The 26,236-nt window shown below is 39.8% G+C and overlaps 1 protein-coding gene and 2 non-coding genes across 3 annotated transcripts in view; 1 reads left to right on the top strand and 2 right to left on the bottom strand.

The window, feature by feature from the left end:
* LOC140156119 (large subunit ribosomal RNA) overlaps nt 1-1,291 on the bottom strand; it is a 3,787-nt gene extending 2,496 nt beyond the window's left edge. The window contains exon 1 of the ribosomal RNA XR_011859484.1: nt 1-1,291. This exon is cut by the window's left edge and continues 2,496 nt beyond it. This is a non-coding gene — a ribosomal RNA (large subunit ribosomal RNA).
* The window catches only part of LOC140154805 (uncharacterized), a 62,785-nt gene that overhangs the window by 8,949 nt on the left and 27,600 nt on the right, over nt 1-26,236 (top strand). The window contains 9 exon segments of the mRNA XM_072177390.1: nt 6,534-7,387; nt 7,815-7,883; nt 8,827-8,910; nt 10,275-10,346; nt 11,956-12,021; nt 16,706-16,855; nt 18,421-18,771; nt 21,115-21,222; nt 21,225-21,422. Of these exon segments, the coding sequence (XP_072033491.1) occupies nt 6,577-7,387; nt 7,815-7,883; nt 8,827-8,910; nt 10,275-10,346; nt 11,956-12,021; nt 16,706-16,855; nt 18,421-18,771; nt 21,115-21,222; nt 21,225-21,422 (1,909 nt within the window). The 5' untranslated portion in view covers nt 6,534-6,576.
* Nucleotides 1,730-1,885, bottom strand: LOC140156108 (5.8S ribosomal RNA). The gene has a single exon (XR_011859475.1). It is a non-coding gene; the product is annotated as a 5.8S ribosomal RNA (ribosomal RNA).

The raw sequence follows: 26,236 nt of genomic DNA on the forward strand, positions 1-26,236 counted from the left end.
AGGTCGTTTCGGCCCCAAGACCTCTAATCATTCGCTTTACCAGATAAAACATGTGTTCATGAGCGCCAGCTATCCTGAGGGAAACTTCGGAGGGAACCAGCTACTAGATGGTTCGATTAGTCTTTCGCCCCTATACCCAAGTCGGGCGATCGATTTGCACGTCAGAATCGCTGCGGACCTCCACCAGAGTTTCCTCTGGCTTCATCCTGCTCGGGCATAGTTCACCATCTTTCGGGTCCTAGCGTACACGCTCTTCCTCCGCCTCACTGAGCAAAGCAGACGAGAGACGGGCGGTGGTGCGCCCCCTCAGAGAGGGGATCCCACCTAGGACGGCCTACACCGTCTTTTACTTTCATTGCGCCTTCGTGCTTCGTATACAGCACTTCGACTTGCGTGTCCGTTAGACTTCTTGGTCCGTGTTTCAAGACGGGTCGAAAAGGCGCCCGGCCAAGTTGGCTGACCCCATGCACCTGAGAGGCGAACCGGCCTTACTCGACCGCACGGGCGAGCGGGCACTGAGGACACGTACGCCGCACGGGAGTCCGGTGGCTCCAGCCCCAAGGTCCGAAGACCTGAGCAGGCACGGCAAGTGATCATCTTTCCTCGACCTTGCAGCCGACGCGGGCGGCGAGACTATACGTTCTCTTCCAGCCGAAACTGAATGAGCTACCTGTCATCGCCGCGTTCAATCGGCCGTCAACGGTCGGTCGCCAACCCCATAGGCACGGGAAAAATGCGCGCGACTGGCGACTGCTTCGACCCGCTCCGCCAGGCTTCCCAGAGGGAATACGCAGACGGAACAGGGCGCCGAAACCTCCAGATTGCGCTGAATTTCCCGGCCACGGAGTGCGGGGCCTTTCCGTTTACTTCTCAGCAGCTTCACGTCCTATTGAACTCTCTCTTCAAAGTTCTTTTCAACTTTCCCTCATGGTACTTGTCATCTATCGGTCTCGTGCCTAGTATTTAGCCTTGGATGGAGTTTACCACCCGTCTTTGGGCTGCATTCCAAAACAACCCGACTCTTAGAAGCCTTAAGGCCACTAGCAACGGGAGCCTGTGGGGGCCTAACACACTCTATGGGATAAAGCCTCCTTCACAAGGACATCGGCCCCACGTCCCCAGTCAGCCACGGCTTCCTCACGCTACATTTCCCACACGCCACGGGGCGCGGGATTTAGCGATGGGCTATTCCGCTTCACTCGCCGCTACTGAGGGAATCCTGGTTAGTTTCTTTTCCTCCGCTTAGTAATATGCTTAAATTCAGCGGGTAGTCTCGCTCGATCCGAGGTCGAGTCATAATATGACATTGGGTTGCAAAAGCAAATCTGCGAAGTGATCCAGGCACATAGCGGGTACAGATCGCACCGGCGCACGCGCCAAAAGTGCTTTATTTAAGATCTCACCACGCCGGAAAACCCGGCAGCGGCATTCCTCTCCGCGAATCCGAACACCCTTGCTTTCCACGAGACGGTAAGTCAGGATTTACCGGTCGAAACACCACGGATTTCCCGCTGGTTCCGCCTAACCTGGCCCGCCCTGGCCGCGCGATGTGCACGGTACAAAGGATGAACTCACGAGGAAGGCGCCGTAATCTATAGACTCCTTCGAAGGTTCGCACCTAGTGTACTCGCTCTGCTCCTTTCGGAACAAGTTGTTACGGGTGCGGATTACCCTCGCTATCGCGCGTATTTGCCCGTGAAGGCGCATACGCGATTTCTAGTTTGGTTAACGACCCTCGGACGAACGAGGTTCGGGCCACGGAGGCCCAAACCGCCATGTGCGTTCAAATTGCCAATGATCAATGTGTTCTGCAATTCACATTGCTTCTCGCAGCTGGCTGCGTTCTTCATCGGCGCACGAGCCGAGCGATCCACCACTGAGAATTGTCTTTGGTTTTTATTCCGGGGGCTTTATTTAGTAATAAAACATGTCATGTATAAAATCACAAAGGTCAGGGCGGTCTCCACGACACTCAGAAGCGGCTGGCCCCGAGGCTATCTTTTAGCCCAAACGGCCGCAACGCAAGTGACGGAGCTTGCCTTTAAACCTGGCCCGGTCCGTTCGAAGAACGATCCGGGTCCTCCCAGCTGCCGGCGTCCGCAGACATCCGTGGGCCAGGAGCGTGGGTACCCTGCCGGTCACAAATAAGTGCACAATTTTTCCAAGCGCCTAGTCGCCCACGACCAGCCGGAGCTGGGACGGGCGAATCGCTTGCCGCATTTCCCCTCGGACTGCCGTCCAGAAAAGGGTACTCCGCAGGGGTACTGTTTTCAAGCCTCCCGCTGTGCACCGTGGAATCGCCGATAGAGCTTTCGCCTCGCCTAAGCGAGAATCGCCCCATTGAGCTTTGAACCACGCCAGCGGCCCGCTTGCGGTGGCACGGGATGCGATAGCGACTTCTGCCGCGCACGCACAGGCGTTGAGCCAGGTTCCTCGAGGGAAGCCCCACCACCTCAATTTCCTACAGCCTCTTTCCCCGGGACTGCCGTCCAGAACGGGTACCATCGAGGCCGGGACGAACTCGGTTCGAATTTTATGATCGAATTAACTTTTGCACTAGGCAAAGTATCGTTAAGGGATCTGGAATGAGCGTTTAGGGCTCATATTGAAATTCCCTTACACAGGAAGGTGTGCGCCATCCTGCAGCTTTCCTTTGCTAGCCTTCTTTTTAAAAATCCTGTGTGATTATAACACTGCAATTAGCCACTTAAATTAGGAGCGCGCTTGCCTGGGTTGTGCGATGAGCCATAGTAGGTTTGTTTTCTTCCCATTCGTCATGGACCACTTCAAAAGGCAGGGTATCACTGATGCATATATAAATCCATCCGCTTTTATGTACGAGCTCTCCTGAGGCGCACGCTTAGCGAGGGAATCCTGCCTTCTTTCTGTGTGAAAGCGTGGTAGGGTATTTCAATATGAGCCCTTATGGCGTTTCAACAGTATTTTTTGTGGGACATGAGAGCACCTCAGACATATCGAATTGCATTCTGAATACGAAGCATGTCTTTCTGATCATTTTTTGAAATTCACGATATAATGCAAATTTTATGACAAATTATTAAAATTTGATATTTTTCAAATTTTTGATATATAACAGTCCTCGAAGTAAATTTTATAAATTTAATGATACATTCTTTAAGTATATGTAGCTGGGAGGAAAAGCCGACGATCAATTGAAAAGTTTAACGTTTTATATTGAAGTTATGGATTTTTTCCCCCAAAAGACCTAATTTTTTGTGTGTTTTGGGGAAAAAATCCATATCTTCAATACAAAAGGTCAAAATTTTCAATTGATCATCGGCTTTTCATCCCACCTACATACACTTTAAGTATAAATCATCAGATTTATAAAGTTTACTTGAGTACTGTTAAATATCAAAAATATCAATTTTAATGATTTGCCATAAAATGTGTATTACATTGTAATTTCAAAAAATCAAAATTATTTGATATCAGAAGGACATTCTTCGTATTCAGAATGCAATTTGATATGTCTGATGCTCCAATGTCCCACAATAAATACTGTCCAAACGTTCATACCCCTTCCCTTAATGCATCAATTAAAAAACAAAACAGTATAGTCTCATGATAGTGTAGATTTTCTATGTGGAACTGCTATCAAAATCCCTCTAAAATTCCATGTGCGATTGTCGCATCACCAAAAAAATATCATATATTTGGGTCAAGTGAAGTATAGACAACATATTTATGTAGGTTTCCTTGATCAATCTTTTCTTTTAAATATCTATGTAACTATGTATTGTGTTTGGGGCGGCCCCAGTCTAGGCCAATTTGGCTGACTAGAAAATGTGTTAACTAAGGTTTGCCTCTCATACCTATATCATGAGTTCAAATGCAAAAACCAAAATATGATATTATCCATTCTTCCAAAATTTAACAGTATAATGGACAAAATAACTGTCAAATATAAAGAATATTTATAAGAAGAAAATATGCACTGCTTTTGATCATCTATAACAAACTACCGAGTTGCAAAACTTTTCGGGATAAAAACTCGAACGGTGGGGATGCAACTGCAAATTTCACTTTTGCAAACCTAATCATTCACCGAGTTACGCTGCACGCTGCATATTCACCTCATTTTAAAAATCTTAGTGATTAAAGTCTAAAAATGAGCAAAAATACCTTTATAAAATATCCAGGGACCTCAAAATAGTGAGCATCAGTTACTATGTCCGCATAACAACTACATCGCGTCAAACAAAAAAAATCTTGGGTCTTCGTGTATCAACACGCCGCGTCAAACAAGAAAAACATGTATCATTTAGTTCGCGTCATCTCGCGACATCGCGTATCAGCACGCTGCTTCCAAAGCAAGTGTGACTAATAAACACGGGAAAATAAAAATGAGTGAGGAGAGTGCATGGGTGCCATGGGTTGGCGACATTGGGTAAACAATCCGCGATGCACGGGTAGCCATCAAACTTTGCGAATATGGCAAAAATAAAAACTAATAACCGCAGAGGACCTACTTATACTGACTTAAAAATTGTACATTATATGTTTCACTAATTTTTTAGCAGTTGACTAGGCAGAAGTACGTACTAAAACCATGACTCGGGACAGATAAGAGGCAGAGCGGATAAGAGTGAGAAGAGGGATGTGAGCTAAAGGAGAACAGTGGAAAGAACGGGAGGACACGGGGGGCAATAAAGAAGAAGTGCGGATTAAAATGAATTAAATGTAACGACTGATCAATCGGTAATAAATTAGGGAGTTGGTCAATTTGTTCGCAATAAAAACTCGGAGGGTTACATGGTCTAAGCTGTATTTGAAGTTGTACAAAATATTTCCACAGACACTATTTGGATTTACGCCTATGGTCATTAACTCATTAGCTAAAAATAACCCTTGGAGTTATTACTCATTGTCGTCATAGTGCCATCCAAATTGTAAAGTGTGCACATTTTGTTGATTTGAAGCTTGAGAATACACAATTGAATACTTACCATTCATGCACGAGGACCCCGGACTTTTACCCTCAAAATTTTTGATCCCCCTATTAAGGACTGAATTTTTTTTGATCCCCCTTTTTAGGACCCAAAATCTTTTTGACCCCCATATTTTTGACCCCCCCCCACCACCAAAGTATTTATGAAAACTCCCTTAGAATTTTCCAGGCCTGCCTACATTGTGATCAGCTCGTAATCGGCGAGAATTGTTAGGCTTTTACCACTATGCCAAAAAGTAGATGAGTGATGAGTGGACCTGTCTGGTTTATATTGTGTGTGTTAAATAAAGTAGATAAAGTATAGGACTTTAATTAATAATTTGTAATGCTTCTGACGAGATGTTACAAGGCAATTTTCAAAATAAAATATATTGATATTAATCCGCGATACTAAGGCCCGCCGATTATGAACTGATCTAACTATAAGAGACCCAGCCCCACTTTCTGCGTGTTTCTACTGAGGGTAAAATTCCGGGCCATGCCGTGCCGTGCCGTGCCGTGCCGTGCCGGGTAACGAGCCCAGTAGAAACGATCTGGGTAATCGGTTGCCGTGTCATGCGGGTCATGTGCTCGCCTTTCGTGATCCACCTCTTGAGGTGGATCATGCCGGGTCAAAGCGTGTAATCTGCGCAGTAGAAACGAGCCGTGTCATCGGTTGCCGGGTCGAGGTCATGCGTGTTGCAAAAATAACGCGATTTATATACTTGTATAGTCTAGCTTAGGCCTATGATGTAGTAGGTTCCTTCTTTCCGATGTTATATACACTGGACACATGTGTGACTCGCATGAACTTGATGAAGTAAAATGGATATGACTTTACTTAGTCTAGGCCTACTTCTTTATAGGCCCCCTAGTTAATGAGTTGGTTATAGGCCTATCTTTATAATTAATGAGTTGGTTATATATGAGCTGTAAATTAATTATCATAATAGCCAATTACTAGATCCACTGGTAAATTAATGCAATTTGGATTTTACGAAAATACTAAATTGTGATTGTAGGTCATATGCCATGAGCTGCCATCCGTGAGACATTTAAATTTAGGATATAATTAACCGTCAAATCTGTTTTCCGTACTTCGGTTTACAGGAAAAAATGCCGTGCATCGTAAATGCGAGACACGGCTTTCTGGTCTCAGTAGAAACAAGCTGGGTAACGGTGGCCGGATTATGATCGGTATTTTGTGCCCGGAAAATAGCGGGTCAAAAAGCTGTACGCTCAGTATAAACACGCTGTTTGTCATGTGAAGCTCCATTTGCTCCATTTCAGGCAGGACCATTGCCATGGGGGTGCGACACACTGTGGTGGTCCCTAAAAAGAGAAACGGGCTAGAGGGATGTCCACCCAGGATTTTTATGGGGGGAGAATTAAATTTGCACCCTTACGTGCAATATATAGTAGACCTAACCCTGCTAAAGTAAGAATTTTTGTGGCTACCCTAAACTAGGACTTGTTGGGAGCTATTATCACTGTGCCACTACAACCACTACCACACCACTCCACTCCCATACCAAGGTGGTTCCTATATATATTGTAAAATAAATTTTCATTTATTTCACAGTTAAACTTTGAATACTTGATAGTATTGTCACAAAGTTTGCACAATGGCAGAGTTACAGCTAGCATATAAAGGTTTCCTCCTGGATAAATCAGCAGTGCAATTTCACCAGGTGATCGGAAGAGGTGGCTTCGCTCATCAGGTTTATTCTGCTACTGTCAAGCTACCATCCGGTGAAGTCTGCAAAGCTGCTGCTAAGAAAGTAAGAAGTATTGAAGTCAAAGAGGTCTCTGTGATGAAAGCCCTTGACCACAAGAACATTATCCAATTCTATGGAGTCCTTATGGAAGAGTTTGACACCTACATCATCATGGAGCTGGCAGAAAATGGCAACCTTCGTCATTACCTTGATGAATGTCGGAATGAAAACAAGACGAGACTGCCGTCGGAGATCGTCTTGAGATGGGTACATGAAGGAGCATGTGGCATCAAGTACCTACATGATACAAACCACAGTCATCGTGATATTAAAAGCCTAAATTATTTGATCAAGAAGGACTTCACTATCAAGTTAGGAGATCTAGGTTTGGCTAAAGACATGGACCTTACCCAAGACACCAGCGGAATGCGAGGAACGTGTCGGTGGATGGCTCCGGAGGTCATCATGGATCAAAGACGCTCGGTGAAATCTGATGTGTTCTCCTATGGTACGGTAGTTTGGGAAATCTTCAGTACGGAGGTTCCATATGGACATATTAGAGGAGACTTTCAAGTGATGAATGCTATTTGCAAAGGAGAAAGACCAGTGATTCCAGATGATTGTCCTGCATATCTCAGAGATCTTATCACCTCCTGCTGGAAGATCGACTACAATGAGAGACCAGATATGGCCGATATCTGCACACAACTCCAGCAACGTAAGTATAGCTGTTATATGTGACCATCCACCACAACTGAGCCCGGATGTCTCCAGTGCCATTATTGAGATATGCTCCATTGAACTTAACAATAAACAATAGGAAACAAAGGATTTATTGACTGTTTTATTGATTTTTCACTACTTAAATGTCAAGTACTATAGACATGATATACATCATTTTCAAGCTAATTTTAAGCAGAATATTTTCGTTGAATATCTCAAAAATGATGATTGGCGACTTCAGGGCTCAGTTGTGCTGGATGGTCACATATGTTGTAGACTGTTTATTAACTTTTCCATAACAAGTTGCATAAAAAGTATATCATCTGATTCTAAAATTGAATTTGAATACAGTATTTCATTTTCCTGTGGCTTGTGTGTTCCAACTTACTGTTATTTGTCAAACTTGGCTTACATGTTTATAGGTATTGAGCAGGAGCAATCTATGGCTGATGACCTAAGCAGACAATTGCAGCAAACAACAATAGATAAAGGTAGGTTTTCAAAGATATGAGGGTCATTGGAAAGTGAAACATTTTTTCCTATTTTTACCTCATTATTTGGGTTTAAAATGAATCTAGAAAAGAAAAACAAAATAAAAATGGGTTATTCCAGTTGTAATCTATATACCTTTATGGAAGACATGACCTTAATCTTGCACACATGGAGTATGAGTTTCAAATGGGGTTGCCTGAATGGGTGACCTTATTAATGTAATCTTCACCCTCTGTACGGGAGATTAAAGTCATGCCTTCTAAAGGGGATATGTATGGTTTTCAACTGGAATAGCCAATTTGGCATAAATTGTAGGCCTATATTATATAGTTTTTACACTAGGTTTTTAAAAGTGGCAGTTTTGCACCAGATCCAAAGTGATAGTCAAATACCACCACCGGGAGGGGGGGCATTCACATACATTTTAATAATTTTTACATTTTTGTAGCAATTTTAGCTTCAAAATGGCATATTTTTGCCAAGAAAGTTATTTTTCACGGTCAATGACACCCAATTTTTAGCGTTTCAACACATAATGACCTGCCCCATTTGCTTGGAGCCGCCACTGAATGATCCCCTTTTTTTGACAGAAATTGCCACCAATAGACCCCTAGTGTCTTGCTCTGGTAGGTACGGGTACAGTACTTTTATATTTGAGTGCCCACCCCCAGGCCTGTAGCCAGGATCTTTTGTGGAGGGTGCTAATTTTGAAAAAGAGGACTTTTTTCCGGGGGCAATTTTGTGAAAAGTGGGCTTTCTTCCCCAAATTTTGACCTTTTTTGACCAAAAAAGCTTAAAAAACCCAATATTTGTATACTTTTGCAACTGGCTATGGGCCTGTCCACCCCCACCACCACCATCACAATTCAGTCAAACATAAACACAGAAAGAAAATATTATCCTTAACATTATATAACATGTCATTGTGACTTGATATTTCAGATGAGGCCGAGAGCATGGAAACTATGTCAGAAGACTTAGCAGCAGGCGGTGCAGTAGGTGGCCAAGTAGAGGCATCTAACATTGGTAAGTCTTGAATATAGAGCCAACAAAAAAAATCCTGTTCTATGGGTCCAACCGACCCAGATGTAGCATATGGGTATTTGTTTTAATTGTATGCAATTAAAATCCGCCATTTTTGAGCAAATTGATTCATTTTAGTTAAAAAATTTGAAAAAAAATTTTCAAAATATGTTTACAAAACATTTTCAGATTTGTCAAGCTTGCAGTGATTTTTTAGGGTCATTTAGCTTCTTCCAGTTTCTTTTTGTCAAAGCTGTTATTTATTTTATAAAATGTGGAGAAAAATTAAAAATTTAATGGAACTAGTGTCAAACATGTGAGGGGAGAATGGTAGTTTTTGCACATGTAATTTTTCACGATTTGCCGATTTTGAGCTAAGTTACTTGTTTTGAAATTTCTCAAATATCCCTATACATACAAGAACATAATTTTTTATTTGCATGTTTCTATTTTTTTGGTAGCTGTTATGAGCACGAAAAGTGCCCAAAAATCTTTGTTGGGCGAAAATGTACACTTATACAGTACCCTTTACTGTAGGCTTAGAGAATAAGCCTAGTCTCATGTGCATTCACATTGATCGTGGCGTTGGGGAGGGGGGGAGCTGGCTCCACATTTTGAGTATTAGAATCATTAAAGGGTGGCCAAAACAAAGATTTGTGCATTTTTGTAATGACTTAGAAGCCACATGTCACATGGGAAAACGCGGTAAATCACACATTATTTTTGCTAAATTTATCGCCATTTTGTGGAATTTAAGCTTTTTAGCAAATTTTTTGACGATTTTCTGCGATTTTAGCCGATTGGTCAAGATTTGAAACAATTTTGTAAAATATACCTCAGTTTGCTGTGGTTGATCAAACTTTAGCACAATTTAGCATCATTTTCAGCAATTTACTGTGATTTCCAGCCATTTTGCAGATTTTAAGCTTTCTCTTAGGAGATTTTTATGGTGATTTTTGGCGATTTTAGCCGTTTGACCATAATTTGAAACAATTTTGTTAAATTGACCTAAATGTGCTTTAATTTATCAAAATTTAACATGATTCATAGTGATCGGTCACAATTTCCGGTAATTTCCAGCAATTGTTGGTTTTGGGCGATTTACCACATTTTCCCATGTGACATAGGGCCTACTTAGACTATAGGTGTGTTAACATAGGCCCTACCCTTCAAGGTGATAAGACTGAACATGACCCAATAAGGATCAAATGTCACATCTTAGTTCATGTTCAATGATTTTTGATTCTGAATGGGGCAAACCGGGGAGAAAGCTCTATTTGAGGGGAAACTCCATCCATACACTCCATTGGTGCCATTAAGGAGTGGACATCAAGCAAGTTTTAATTCATATAACTTTTGCCTTACAGCTTCAGATTGTCCGACTTTGTTGAGCAAGACTCTAGCACCGTCAAAAACTGAGATGATCAAAACTGCACAAGGTAGGGTCAGAAACAATAATAGCCTATATCTCATTTGTTTTAGAAGAGGTGACGGGAGGGGATGGGAGGGGAGGGATGGGATAGGATGGGATGGGAGGGAGGGGAGGTTTCTGGTATTACATATTTATTAAAGCATTATAGTTTAGTGTATGACAACTTCATAAGAGCATTGGGCTATTTCAGTTGAAATCCATACACCCCTATGGAAGACATGACCTTAATCTCCCACACAGGAGGTGTAGATTTTAAATGGAGTCACCCATTCAGGTAACCCCATGTGAAAGTCACATTCCCTGTGTGGAAGATTAAGGTCATTGTCTTCCATAGAGGCTGAGGGTGTATGGATTTCAACTGGAATTGCCCATTTCCAAGAGATAGCTACTTTTGGACTGAATATCGAATGCATGATTGGGTTAAAATGTGCTTTCAAATTAAGGGACAGTTCACAACCACTTGTAACAGGGGGGCTGATGCAAAAGGGGGGCCTGAAATTTTTTATCCCTCTGAAGGGGGGCCTTTAAAAATATCACCTTAATTTTTCACGAAGAACATGAGTTTACACTATTTTCTATGGGGTTGACGTTCATTTTTCATGGCTAAAAAGGGGGCCCTGAAAATGATATTAGGTCAGGCCCCCTGTTACAAGTGTTTGTGAACGGTCTCTAAAGGAGGGTGTTGTTTTTAAAACTTTGGTCATTTGGTGACTCTTATTAAGGCTATTTCATGATCAGGATGTTGCCTGGATTTATATAACCAAATATAGCTCTGTGCAAGCTGTGTTACATGTGGTTAGAATTAAACAATTTCGAAAGATCAATCATTAACTATCATTAAAAGTGGCATGACAAATTTTATTGAAACTTGTTGAAGAAAACTGGGTGGAAAGCCAATCAGGTTGAAAGCAGGTTGAAAGGTTCAAATACCTTGGCTCAATGGTAGGGTGTGATGGAGACTCTACACCGGAGATCAATGCTCGACTAGCAATTGCCAGAGATGCCACCAGCCAATTAATAGGATTATGGAAGGCTAAAGCGATCAGCCTGAAGCTGAAGAAACAACTGGTGAGATCCCTTGTCTGGAGTATAGCCCTGTATGGTGCAGAAAGTTGGACCCTAAAACAACACGATATCAAGAAGATAGAGTCGAGTCGTTTGAGCTGTGGGTATGGCGCAGAATGCTTCAGGTCAGTTGGAAAGATAGGAAAACCAATGCATGGATCCATCAGAAAGTGGGCATCACAGAGAAACAAGGTCTGCTCAGTCAGCTGAAGAAAAGAAAGATATCCCTGTATGGTCATTGGAAGCGGCGTCCAGATAGCATTGTCCAGATAACGATAGAAGGAGAAGTAGAAGGAAAAGCCCGGCCAGGTCGAAGGAAAATAGGATGGATTGATAACATCAGAATGTGGACTAATGGTGGAATGGCCGTGGCAAGAGAGAAAGCACGCAAGAGAATGCCGACGGTTCTATGAGGACTATGGCAACGCAGCAGCAGTTGAAGAGAACTATACGGACAACTGGGGTAAAATAGTGCTAAATTCTTGTTAGACCATAAAAACTGTTATATTTTTTAAGCTATTTCTTTCAATTTTATTTTATCTTTTGTTTAGAAATGCCAATGATCAAGCAGCTGTTTGCTAGAAAAGGACTGTCATCTACAGAATATGTTAGCTGTGGTAAGTCTAGTTTGACCAAATGTGTCTTACTTTTTTCTTTTTCTTCTTTCTTGTATGTATGTAAAGTGCAAATGTGAACAGTTTCCATTTAGTTATGAACTACCAAAGTTCATATAAGCCAGGAGCTTTAATTGGATGTGAACCACTAAATCAATTCACCCCATGGGGTGGGGGCACTCCATATATTGGTACACATCATGTGCCAGTCAAGAGACCCCATTTTTGAGACCCTTTTCTTTGACAAAATCCCCACTGATAGACCCCTATCCTTATGTCCAATGATTCATCACTTTCATATTGAGTACTTCCGGCCTGTGGTTCAAGTTGGGTGACATAAGAAAATGAATTCTTTATATTCCAACGCTTCTTATTCTTCTTACATCAGATTGTTAGTAGGTTTGTCTCCACACCCACCAGGGGTGAGGAGACACTCTATTTAGAAGAGAGAAGATTTGCTGAAAGGTGCTTGTTGCAATGGAAGCAGTTGGAGAGTTAATAACTGCACATCGGTTATTTGGAGGGCATTGTGAAAAATCTAAGCATTTTGCCTTTGGAACCGAGGGATATTTTGAAATGTTCTTCATTAAAATGTTCATGTTTGAAGCCTGGGGTTCAAGCAGAGGAGTAACTCATGAAGTTCGATGAAGTTTCGCTTGTACAGTACACTACTTACGCAGTCCCTGCACTCCCCGGTGGGTTCAGTTTGTATTTAAAGATAGGACGTATGACCGTTACAGGATTTGAAAATGACCCTTATTTCACGGGGAATCAAGGACATTTGCAGCAATTTTACCCCCTATTTTGCGCGAAATGAAGGAAAATTTCCCCCCAAATACCTCCCCTATTTTTATCATTTTGAGGACGCATTTTCATTTCACCCCCTTATCACGAGGAATCAAGGAAATTTTTCCGAAATCAATACCCCTATTTTTACCATTTCAAGGACGATTTTGAATTTTCCCCCTATTTCACATGAAAATGAGGACAATAATGAAAACTATAGCGGTAAAACGCGGACGAAGGTCCTAGAAATACACCCTATTTTTCATTTCAAGGACAATTTTGCTCCAAAACACCCCTAATTTGTCCTCGAAAATTCCGCGGACATTTCTTGAAAAGTACCCCAAATTGGAACCATCATGCGTAGGCCTACACATTGTCAGTGAAGACTGAACCCACCGGGCTGCACTCTTCTGATCATTGCACCCGACTTTTAACACAAGCTCTGCTTAATACGAGCTAAACACGCCGGCCCGGGGGATCTTGTATTAGGGAGTTTCCGCTGTATATTGATTTATGACAGTTTGATTTGAAATGTACAAATATTAGGTATCGTGAAAGCAACTTGATTGCATCCCGTTTTCTAGTAATAATTTGCCAGGTGACGTTATAGCCAATTGATTTGAAAGTTGTTTACTATACTCTACTACAATTACTGCAATGGGCTATTCCAGTTGAAATCCATACAACATATGTGGCACGATCTCCCGGCACGATCTGGTCCATGGGGGGCCAAAGGCGGCAAATTTGAAACTGAGATAAAGGTCAAAATATGGAGCAAAAAACAATAAAATACATAAAAAAATAGACATCAAAAAACTTCATAACTTTAGAACCAAATCAACCAAGTAAGCTAGACCTTTGGTGTTTTCAGTGAATGATAGCCTATTGTATGTATAATGTAATAATTAAAGTAACTCAAGTTTTAAAAATGCCTTGTTTGGCCCCCATGGATCAGATCATGTCACATATATCCTTAATCTACCACACAGGGGGTGTAGATTTCAAATGGAGTCACCCATTTAGGTAATCCCATTTGAAATTCACATTCCCTGTGTGAAAGATTAATTGGAATAGCCCAAGTACTGTATAAGTGGTAATTTTTGCGCACAGTTATTTTCGCGATTTGGAGTGAGAGTGGTATTTTAGTGAATGTTATTTTTGCGATTGCTCGCTTCTGCACTATACATTCACGAGTTGTTAATTTCGCGGTTAGCACTCCATTCGTGAATTTCGCTAAAATAAAAACCCTGTGAAAATTACCACTTATACAGTACTCGATCTTCCACAAATGGAATGAGAATTTCAAATAAGGTTACACTCCATGTGTGTAAGGACCGTCGATGTTAGGATTTTTGAAAATCGATATATTGGTCACTCATTATCGATAATAATCGATAAATCGATTTTCCTCCCAATTTTAGTGACCTGAAAATTCAAGTCACTAAGCTTCAAATGTTTGAATACTTATGTAATTGCGCTGCTAGCGGAAAAGTCGGTGTCAAATCATTCGTGAAAAGATGTTTAAGTATGGGCTTAAAATCATCAACATCACTCGGTCTCATTGATTCTAGAAGTTTTACATTTCAAAATATGTCTGTACTGACATAATTGCGGCGGTTAACACACTGCTTACGCCCAATTTTTTTGGTTTTTTTTCATTATCGGCAACTCCGATATATCGATTTTCTTTCGAAAGTGATATCGGCGATATTGATATTATTGGATAGCCGATTTTTTGATTATTATCGATTCATCGATGGTCCTTACATGTGTGGAAGATATGAGTTGGAATAGCCCAGTTACAATTCAGTAAGTTTTGCATGCAACACTATGTACTGTACCATGCAGTGTATCCTCCCACCTGGTCCAATATGTGGCTGCACCTTTTTGATTATCTATGCCCGTGGAACGGTGGCATAGATATTGTATTTGTTGTGTTTAGTCTTCTCCTCCTCCTCCTCCTCCTTCTTCTTAAGACCACTTCTTTGCACTCCTCTAGCTCAAGAACCAAAGAAGCCTCGGGGCCCATACTTGGTACAATGATGGACCATGACCCCAAAGGTCAAAGGTCATGGGCTACAGGGGGCAATATGTGTAAAATTTCAAACAGCTCTAGCTCAAAAACTATAGCGCCCTCAGTGTTCATATTTGGTACAATGATGGCCTATGACCCTAGAAGTATGCTATGCTAGCCACAACCCCAGAGGTCAAAGTTCATATGCTTTAAAAAGCAAAATAGGTACTACCGGTTAACACAGTGTATCGCAATAGGTAGCATTTTGGTAGCTACCTGTATTTGCAATGATGAAGGCTTCAAATATACGTCAAGACGTACAATGGGGTTAAGAGGTTATCCGCTTAAAGGGGCACAATAGTTTAGGATTAAAGGGGTATTCTCCAGTCTGGTGGTGTTTCAGAGAGAGTGAGGGTCTGATGGAGTATAAGAGAGTGATGGCTTGGTGGGGTATTAGAGAGAGTTTGGGCCAGCCTGGTGGTGTTTTAGAGCGAGTGAGTGTCTGGTGGAGTATAAGAGAGAGTGAAGGCTTGGTGGGTATTAGAGAGAGTATGGGTCAGCCTGTTGGTGTTTTAGAGCGAGTGAGTGTCTGGTGGATTATAAGAGAGAGTGAGGGTCTGGTGAGGTATTAGAGAGAGTGTGCGCCAATCTGGGGGTGTTTTAGAGCTAGTGAGTGTCTGGTGGAGTATAAGAGAGAGTGATGGCTGGGTGGGGTATTAGAGAGAGTTTGGGTCAGCCTGGTGGTGTTTTAGAGCGAGTGAGTGTCTGGTGGAGTATAAGAGAGAGTGAAGGCTTGGTGGGGTATTAGAGAGAGTTTGGGTCAGCCTGGTGGTGTTTTAGAGAGAGAGTGTCTGGTGGAGTAAAAGAGAGAGTGAAGGCTTGGTGGGGTATTAGAGAGAGTATTGGTCAGCCTGTTGGTGTTTTAGAGCGAGTGAGTGTCTGGTGGATGGAGTATAAGAGAGAGTGAAGGCTTGGTGGGTATTAGAGAGAGTATGGGTCAGCCTGTTGGTGTTTTAGAGCGAGTGAGTGTCTGGTGGAGTATAAGAGAGAGTGATGGCTGGGCGGGGTATTAGAGAGAGTTTGGGTCAGCCTGGTGGTGTTTTAGAGCGAGTGAGTGTCTGGTGGAGTATAAGAGAGAGTGGGGGTCTGGTGGGGCATTAGAGAGAGTATGGGTCAGCCTGATGGTGTTTCAGAGCAAGTGAGTGTCTGGTGGAGTATAAGAGAGAGTGAGGGTCTGGTGGGGTATTAGAGAGAGTGTGGTCCAGTCTGGTGGTGTTTTAGAGCGAGTGAGTGTCTGGTGGAGTATAAGAGAGTGATGGTCTGGTGGGGTGTTAGAGAGAGTGTGGGCCACGGGCATAGATATTCGTGTTTGGTCAAACACAACTGTGGTTTCTAGTATTAATTGTATTCGTAGTTTATATCACTTGATAACTTAAATTTTATGGGTTTTTTTGTTGTTTGTTTTGTTGGGTTTTTTTCGTTTGCATTTTTTTTTAATTAAAGAAACACGGTTACACATTTTGGCCTTTTGAATAATATTATTCCCACTTCAAGGAGTATTTTGTGATTCTATCATCCTCTTTTATGGTATGTTTCAGTACATATTGAAAAAAGCTTTATTCCCAAAATTCAGTTAATATATGCATGACTATGTATATTACATGGCTCCATAGACCACTGTGAACTTGTAATTTAGTTCTGCTAACAGAACAAAAATACAGATTTGTTTAAGTATTATCATCTTGGATTTTTGCCAAGTGAATGAATCTGCAAGAATTTTTTGCACACAAAACATTATGTAGCCAGCAGTTTCCAATAGTTAATTGGTTATAATTATTTATTAAAACTTGCTCTTCCTTATTTCCAATAATTTTTTGCTCCTTTTAGATTCGTCCAATTCAAGTTCAGTAGCGATGTACAAAATGAATGTTGTACCTCGAGGAGTGTGTCTGATCATCAACAACATGGATTTCACTCAAGCCAGAGACAATGGACACAAACTGCTTCATGACAGGAATGGATCAGAAGTTGATAGCAGTAAGTTGAAAACACACATGCCACCATTTAATTTAATTTAAAAATAACATGTTTAGAGGGTGACAACTCTCTAGTCCAAAGGTTCCCAAGTCCGAAGGCTCCTTAGTCCGAAGGCTCGCTAGTCCGAACACGTAATTTACCATTCGCTAGTCCAAATTCTGAAAAAGGTTCGCTAGTCCGAATATTGGGTTCTCTATAGTCCGAATATAGAATAAGGCTCACTAACCCTGCCCTAAACCTTAACCCTAACCCTCACCCTAACCCTAAACCCTAACCCTGACACTAACCCGAACCCTAAACCCTAACCCTAACACTAACCCTTATTCTATATTCTGACTAGAGAACCATCGGACTAGAGAACCTTTGGACCAGCGACACTTTGAACTAGAGATAGGTCACGGTTTAGAGAGGTTCTCCAATGCAAGAGTGTTGTTACACAGGGGATTGGGCTTACTAATTACCTATGGTGAATGAAGTCCTGGGTTCATTTCAAGACAGTAGTTCACTTGCTGGTGTGTATTGGCTTGTGAAAAAGTGGAAGTGGTGAATATCGAATTGGGTATGAACCATGAAAATGTTCTGCCCTTTGGAGGGGACAGTAAGCTGTTTGGTCCAGTGTGTAGAGAGTATTGTACATGCATACACAGTTTTAAAACTGAGTGTGGTCTAAAACTGTGTGATTGCTACATAAGTGGGTCTGGTTTAAATTCCTTAAGAATTGTGCTTTTCAGACAATTTTGAAAATATTTGACAGTACCTAAATATGAAATCAATCAATCTTGGAGATGTATCTTCTCCTCCCCCCCCCCCCAAAGAAGGGTCTTGATAATGGTGATGGGGGCTCTCATCCATTATTTGGAATATTATATGTGGTTTTCGTTTTCAAAAGTAGAGTTTGAGGAAGTGATTTTCTGACAAAATATTAATAAGAACTGAACCCTCCCCACCCAAAAATAACAACAACAACATCAAAACATATGGGCTTGTTATATCATAGTAATTATAAAAGTTGCATATTAAGTTGTATATTTCTTTTAAGGGACTGCAAAAAGGTAGGGCAAAGTAACTAAAGTATGCTGAAATAGCAGATTTTGGGAGAGGCAAAAAAGGGGTTGTCACAAAGTGGCACCTACCTGTTTAGACGCACCATTTAGATATATGAGTGTCCCCATCCCTTTCTGGAAACGGAGTCATAGAGCAATTAGTACAAATTCTATTTCTTTTGGATCCCTATTTCTAGCAATTTTAACCATCATGCACTGTATGTTTTTCCACTTCTGGAGGTTTTACCCAGAATTCAATGGGAAAATAGAAATGTATGGACTAGATATTTAGCGAAAGTACAAATAACCTTTCATGTCTTTTTCCTTGAAATCTCAGTTCAAACCATTTCCAAATGCAATGCATCATGGGTAAAATTCCCAGAAATAGGGATCCTCCAGAGAAAGAAATCATGTAGAGGGTCTATGCTGTTTCTCCTTTGAAAACAGCCATGTCACTGGCAAAATTATTATTATCTAATGATAATTATTAAAGATATTTATCTAATTATCTTCAAATTCTAGGGAATCTTTGTGACATTTTTACCAAGTTGAAGTTCAGCGTCATGTGCAAGACCAATCTAACCTCGGTCGAAATGGACGCATGTTTCGGCAAGCTTGGACAGCAAGATCACAGCTCGGCAAATGCTTTCGTCTGCTGCATTCTCAGCCACGGCAAATGCGGTCAGCTTGCAGGATGCGACGGAAAATACGTTACCATAGAGAGTATTCTCGACCACTTTGTGGAAAAGCGATGTTCATCGTTGGCGAAGAAGCCAAAGATCTTTTTCATTCAGGCGTGTCAGGGGGAGGAAACACAAGAAAAGTATACCCTTCAAGTGGATTCACCCGTGGAACAACAGTCATCTGGTATAGGTAAATGCATGGGCTATTCCAGCTGAAATCCATACACCCCCTATGGAACACATGACCTTAATCTTCCACACAGGGATGCAAATTCCAAATTGGATTACCTGAATGGATGATTCCATTTGAAATCCACGTACACCCTCTATGTGGGAGATTTAGGTCATGCATTCCAAAAGCATTGTATGGATCTCAATTCAAATAGACCAATGCACCCTGAGTCCAGTCTTCAAATTATTTTTTTTTACCTTGGGGTGCCCTTTTGTATCCCATTTTGAAATTTGTGATGCAATTTTATCTGACACAGAGCAATTTGAAGTGCAGTTTCAGACAATCAACACATAAAGTCAGAAAAATGTGGTATTACAATTTTGCAACACACTTTTAAAGTTGTATCGCAACAGGTGAATTTTGCTGAACCCCCCCTTTATTATTAGACTTATGGTTCTAGAGATACTTCTATTTTTAGTGCTGCTCAGAACAATAAATTACAATTATTTGAGAACTTAATTGCGGATGCACCTAACTAGTTACTGTACGAAAAAATCAAAAAAAAATAGATTTTTCTCTAATTTTTTTTGGATGAAAGGTACTTGAGCACTCTCACTCAGAGTGACAATGAAAAATTCAATTTTTTTGCTTGTTGCCATGGCAACAACCCAAAATCCAAATTTCCATGTTTTCGCCCTTTTAGCAATTTCAAAGGTGAAAATGGCCACATTCGGATCAGCTTCCATTCAAACAATTCAAAAAGAACACCAATTTTTGTTTCAGATTAATTAACTTTGATCCTGTGGCTTTCTAATGCATGCAGAACATTTAATCCCATGTACCGTATTCGTCCGAGTATAGTCCCATGTTCGAGGATAGTCCCACCCCCATTTTTCGAAAAATTGTAAAAAAACAAAAAAAACCACATTTTTAAAAATGAATTTGAATGCATTTTGAAATCATTAATAGAGTATGAAATTAATACAAATTATCAATTTTCATATTAAAAACACAAAACATCGTGCAATTTGTTTTTTGTTTTTTTTAGGTCAACCATGAATGATCCTAGCGTGTAGGTCTAGGTCCAGGGACACTCCAAAACCAAAAAAAAAAAAAAAAAAAAAAAAAATGAGTATAATCCCACCCCCAATGGTGAAAAATTTTCACCTAAAAAACGGGTGGGACTATACTCGGACCAATACGGTATATGTAAATACATCTGGCAACACTGTAGTTTTCAGTTTCTCCAAAAATAGCAAAATATGACACTTTTCACTCACAAAAAAGGGGAATTGCCAGAGGTCTGTGAGAGTAGTCCTTTTTTGTGGGCATGCAGGGCAGCTTGGCCTATAATAATCCGGTGTCAAAAGTTTGGGCAAAGGTACTCATGCATGTTGGCAAACTTTAAAAACACCCAATTTTTTATCTCATAATTTCATGAACTTTTAAGAAAAAAAATACCCCTTTTAGCGATTTCAGGAATTTTTTGCCTTGCAACAATGCCCCTTTCTTGTTAAAACACAAATGATATTTCAAAGATACTCTGTTTTTGACAGAAATGTGTACAAGTCCAGAAACTGAGTAAAATTTCCACATTTTGTTTCCCAAAATAAGAAAGAATGCAATATTATGAGCATGATGAATTTAATGAATATGCTCATTTATTTTACTTGATTCATAGATGAAGAACATCCTTTTTGTACAATTTTGCAAACAAATATTTTGAAAAGGAAATTTTTGTAAGTTTTTGATAGTATTTCGCTAAATTTCCGATGAACAAGAGTACCTGTAGATAGATGGGAGTGCAGGGCCAGGATTATTGGTTTGTTTAAAGGAAAAGTCAAGGGAAATATTCTTACAAAGAACAAATTTATCTATCCATAGAACTTTTTAATTGTCTCAATGTATTTATGTTTTTTTTTATTTACTTACCTGTTAAAAGGGCCCCACTTTTCTCGAAAAAAGTTGAGATTTTTATACTGCCGGAAACTTCTGCCTAAATTGTGTTTATGTGCAAAATATTTCTTACAGATTCATTCGCTTGGCAGAAATATTGTAAATTTTTATTTATGTTCTGCAAGTTTATGTTTGAAGTAAACTTTATAAATGTAATGTACTTATTTTGAACTTTCGTATTGGAGATAATGAAGTTTCCGGAAAGACCTTTGTAGATCTTTTTATTACAACACATTGGCCTCAGGAAGAGTGTAAAACACATGATCATGTATCACACAGACGCAAAATCAGAATCAACTGAAATTTGGGGACTTAGGCTTTTTTCATGGATATCTACTGACAAAAGTAATAAAAAGAGGATGCTAGAATCACAAAATATTCCTTTAATTGTTTTGTATGTTGTAGGTACAGGACTTGACCAAACCACCCCAAAGGAACCAGACTTCCTTATCAGTTTGGCAACAATGCCTGGTTATGCGTCGTACCGCAACATCGAACACGGCTCATGGTACATCGGGTTTTGGTAGATAGACTTCAGAAACTCCACGAGAAGGAAGATTTGATGAGCATACTGACAGACGTCAACAGGAAACTAAGTAAAGAGTCCACCAAAGCCTTGGGGAAGAGCTACGGTCAGATGTCATTCCCGGTCACTACGCTACTGAAGAAAGTCTACTTCCCATTGTGGGAGAAGAAGCTTACTTCCAAAACTAGTAAGAAAATAGTGAATTATATGTATGTTTTCCTTTCCCGTAAGAAGAGTTAAGTACAGCTTCACTGTAAACTGTTGAGACATCTAGTGTGGTTCTACTTTAGGCTAATGAAAGTTGATTCCCCCCTAATATTTTTCTTTCCCCCCCAGTTTCCCCCACTTTTGAGGCAAAAACCCTAAAATTACATAAATTTCCAATTTTTTGCGGCAATTTTGCGAAAAATTTGTTGATTTTGCACCCTGAAATTCACTTTGCCCCCCAATGCCCCCTGAAAAAGAATTCCTGGTGCCACCACTGCACATCACATAAAGTAATTACCCCCTTCATTACGATATAATAACTCAAAATCAATGCATCAAAACTAAAATACATTTGAAAACTGAGATAGCAAAAAGGAATCCAGTTTTATTCTTCAAATTTTGATACCTCATTTGTCTTAACCCTAATGCCTGAAAGGCTTTTTTGGCGACGGAAGGGAGGAATAAAGAGAGAAAACAAACAAAGAAGTTGTTTGCTCTGTGTAGGATTTCAAACCCGAGACCACTCGCATGCCAAGCACTAGGTTGCTGACACTTAGCCACAGGTCTTACACTGGCCGGGCCAGCAAAAGCATGCCTATATATCACTTTGGGTGATTGCCGGTACATCCTGTAGGTGAAGTTATTTGTAGTATTTTGTAGTACTCAGGCCGCTTAGGGTTAATAGCCCAAATTGTTGTGTTGCTGTGGCCCCGGGGGGGGGGGGTACTCAAGTTTGGTTTTGGTAGGGACGTGCCGCTGAGAATTTGAAAGTGGACCCATAAATATACCAATTTTTCAAGAAATTTTGACCCATTTATATACCAAAAGTCAAAATTTTCGGCCGAATTTATCCCAAATTGTCTTAGTTTTTACAAATTTTCCCAAAATTTTGAAAATTTTGGCTAGATTAAGGAAAAATTGGGCTAATTTCCGAAAAAAATTGAGAAAATTTTGAAAAAAGGACCCATTCATATACCAAAATAGGCTTTGAAAAAGGGGTCATTGATATACCAAGAGGCTGAAAATGATACCCATATTTGCGGCACGTCCCCGTATGGTCATTTGTACTGAGTACCTCCCCCCTCCAATTTTTTGCTGCAATTTTGCGCAAAATTTGTTGATTTTGCCCCCCTGAGATAGCAAAAAGGAATCCAGTTTTATTCTTCAAATTTTGATTAAAAATTGATATTTTGATACTTAACAGTACTCGAATTAAACTTTATAAATCTGATGATTTATACATAAGTGTATGTCTAGGTGGGTTGAAAAACAGACGATCAATTGAAAATTTTGACCTTTCGTATTGAAGATATGGATTTTTTTCCCCAAAACTGTAACACAAAAAAAAAGAAGGTCTTTTGGGAAAAAATCCATATCTTCAATATGAAAGGTCAAAATTTTCAATTGATCATCGGCTTTTCCTCCCAGCTACATACACTTTAAGAATATGTCATTAGATTTATAAAATTTACTTCGAGGACTGTTATATATCAAAAATTTGAAAAATATTATTTTTTATAATTTGTCATAAAATTTGTATTATATCGTGAATTTCAAAAAATGAAAATTATTTGATATCAGAAAGACATTCTTTGTATTCAGAATGCAATTTGATATGTCTGATGTGTCTCATGTCCCACAAAAAATACTGTCGAAATGCTCAAAACGCTCATTCCCGATCCCTTAAGTAATAATGAAATACAGTACAGTTAAATAACAAATGAGTCACCACATCACGCGGCAACAAACGTGTTGACTGGAAAACAATAACATAAATTTTCATTATGACTTGATTCCTTGAAATATTTGGACTTACTTTGTTTCATCAGAAATTGACATTTGACAGAAAAAAACAACCTACTTACTTGGTCCTAATGGGCTGTTTCCAGTTGAAAGCCATACACCCCATATGGAAAACATATAGCCTTAATCTCCCACACAGGGGGTGGAGATTTCAAATGGAGTCACCCATTCAGGTAACCCCATTTGAAATTCACACTCCCTGTGTGGAAGATTAGAGCCTTAATGTGCGATTTCCGTTAAATTTTAATTTTGTTATTCTTTATTCAAAATGTTGAAATAATATTAGTAATAACTGCCGGGAAGGGTTGAAGTCCATTTTAAGTTGAAATAACAAGGCAAAGTGAAAGAAACCCCACTGGTTATTTTGGCCATTTAACATGCAGTTCTATGGGAGGACATATTATCATAATTTTTAAATTAGTCGAACTTTGCTCTGTTGACCTACAAAGACAACAAATTTTGCCGATTCCATTTAGGTGCAAGTTGGGACATGTGTAAACATTACAAATATGCAAAAAAAACAAGTTTGAAAAAAAATTAACCAATTTCATATAAGATCATACATTATGGCTTTAAGGTTATATCTTCCATAGGGGGTGTATGGATTTCAATTGGAATAGCCTAATATTGGTGTTGGGAAGGATTCAACTAGAAATAGAAGAAGTAATGGTGAAGTATTTTATTAAAATATATCTATCTGGATATTGCCAGAGAATATTTATAGCTAAGGATAAAAAAATACAGTTCCGCCAATAAATACAGCACACATCAACTTCATATTATCTCTGTATGGGGCTTAGTAATTAATATAAAATAATGTTCTTTGAGGACAAAACAAAAATAGAAACATGTATGTTAGCCTTTGATGTACATGGGTAGTAGTAAGGCCAAAAAAAAAGTGTTTGTTTGCCCAGACATGGGGTAGAAAGGAGTGGGTAGGTAGGTTGATTTCCTTTTTTTTCTCTTTTTTTATTGGTCTAAGATCTGTACACATGTTACAGCAAGTGGGGCAAAGAGAAAATATACGACACACAGCGTCATCATCCCTATATCTGCGGGTAAAAAATTGCCGTGATAGTATGGCGAATCCTCTCGTTTTTCAATAGCATGGCGATTTTGTTCGAGATAGGCAGAGCGACTCAGGCTAAGCATGTACCATTTACACCATACGACTATCATATGAGATACCACCACGTTTCTATTCTACACATTATTACGATTTGTGCATGCTCTAGTACCCCATATGATGTTGCTATTACATGTACAAGAAAATTCGATTTATTTTCAGGTAAAACCCAGATTTTGTTTTTTTAATACACTACCTTGAAATTAAATACACTAATTAGCGGCCATTGCTGTTTGATGTGGATATATTTTACTGCATTTGATAAGTAACGATTTTTAAATCGTAAATAAAAATTGTGATATATTTAATTTTGAGAATTTACAATTATATAAAGGAACACATTTAGCCCATTCACCTAAGATCCAGGTGCTTGTATAGAATATTCAATCACCATGTCTATAACACAATGCATATGTAAACTTTATTTATCTCTGTCAATAATAGAGTATCGATTTCAATAGAATTTAATACATTTTGAGTTTATACTTTACCACTGAGCGATCTAGCTATCGATTTCTAGCCAATCAGATAGGACTCCTTTTCTTGCGTTCTGCGAAATACCAATCGCGAAATACCAATCGCCCGTCGCTCACCAATGGAGCATTACTGGTTGACTGCCGATAAAACGCCCAATAAAGACTTAGTCACCGGACCGCGCCGGCCAGTTAAAGTACATGCCCTATCACACCACTCCACACCATACATAAATTCTCCCAGTCACATTTCCCAAATATGAAATCAAAAAAAGTCAAATTTTAATTTAGTTCTTTTAAAGTTTGGCAGAGGCGGGGTTCGAACTCACGGCGCAACGCTTAGTACTCTATGAGCCTAGCGCCTTAGACCACTCGGCCACTTGTCTTGTTATTATTCATCTGAAACTTATTTAAAAATATAATCGCAACTTCAACATAGGCCTACCACGTGACAAGCAAAGGCAGAAAACGTATTATATTTTGGAATTTTATCTGCTTAAAACATTAATGTGTATTATAATAGAGCTACCGTTATTTATATTGTTGAATTCTCGAGCGCATCTTTTCGAATTGGGTTTGGAAGATACATTCTCCTAAAGCCCGATACTGACTCCACCTGTACATTTTAATTTCATCGCGCGATGCTGAGATGTTTGAAAAGCATCGCAGCATCGCATACCGCTGCGAAGTGGAATCAGGATCGGGCTTAATTCGAAACACCAGCATCCATGGTTCGATGTAGAGAGTCTTTCCTATTCAGAGGAAATACACACCTTATTGCCTTTTAACAATAACCAATGACACTAACACGTAATTCCAGTCAAGCACCAATCTTTAATCCTATTGTTGAAGAGGATAATAAGCTTATACTTATGTATAGTATTATTAAAAAGCTTAAGTCTTTGTTTGGCTAAATCCTGTTCAAGTGGTGGGTTAACCTCGTTCAGTTGGGTATGATTTGAAGTGACCGCCAATTATAACAATTTGATATTTAATACAGCTCAACTGATCGCGTACTTTTCCTCCATTCGACCTTGCATGATTTTTGAGTTGACACAGTCATGAAAATAACTATAGATACTTGACAGACAATTAGTAGCCCAGTTCTGAACCTTTTCATTGATCATTCATAACAATAGGTATCTGATGGATCAGTGAAGATAAGAAGGATTATAATATATCCGTAACCTTGATATTATAGTACATCTCGAGGAAAAAGTGCAATGGACATGTTTTCATTTTATGTTTCAAATATCCAGCGCATGAAAATTGAGTATTTAACCCAAAATGGAAAATGGAACAATTTATTGGAAATCTGTTTAACAGATTTTTTGACATCTTTTTCTGCACTGTATTATACCTAAATTAAGAAATTTTTATAAATATTCAAAG

The sequence above is a fragment of the Amphiura filiformis genome, chromosome 6, assembly GCF_039555335.1.
Source record: "Amphiura filiformis chromosome 6, Afil_fr2py, whole genome shotgun sequence".
Taxonomy (NCBI): domain Eukaryota; kingdom Metazoa; phylum Echinodermata; class Ophiuroidea; order Amphilepidida; family Amphiuridae; genus Amphiura; species Amphiura filiformis.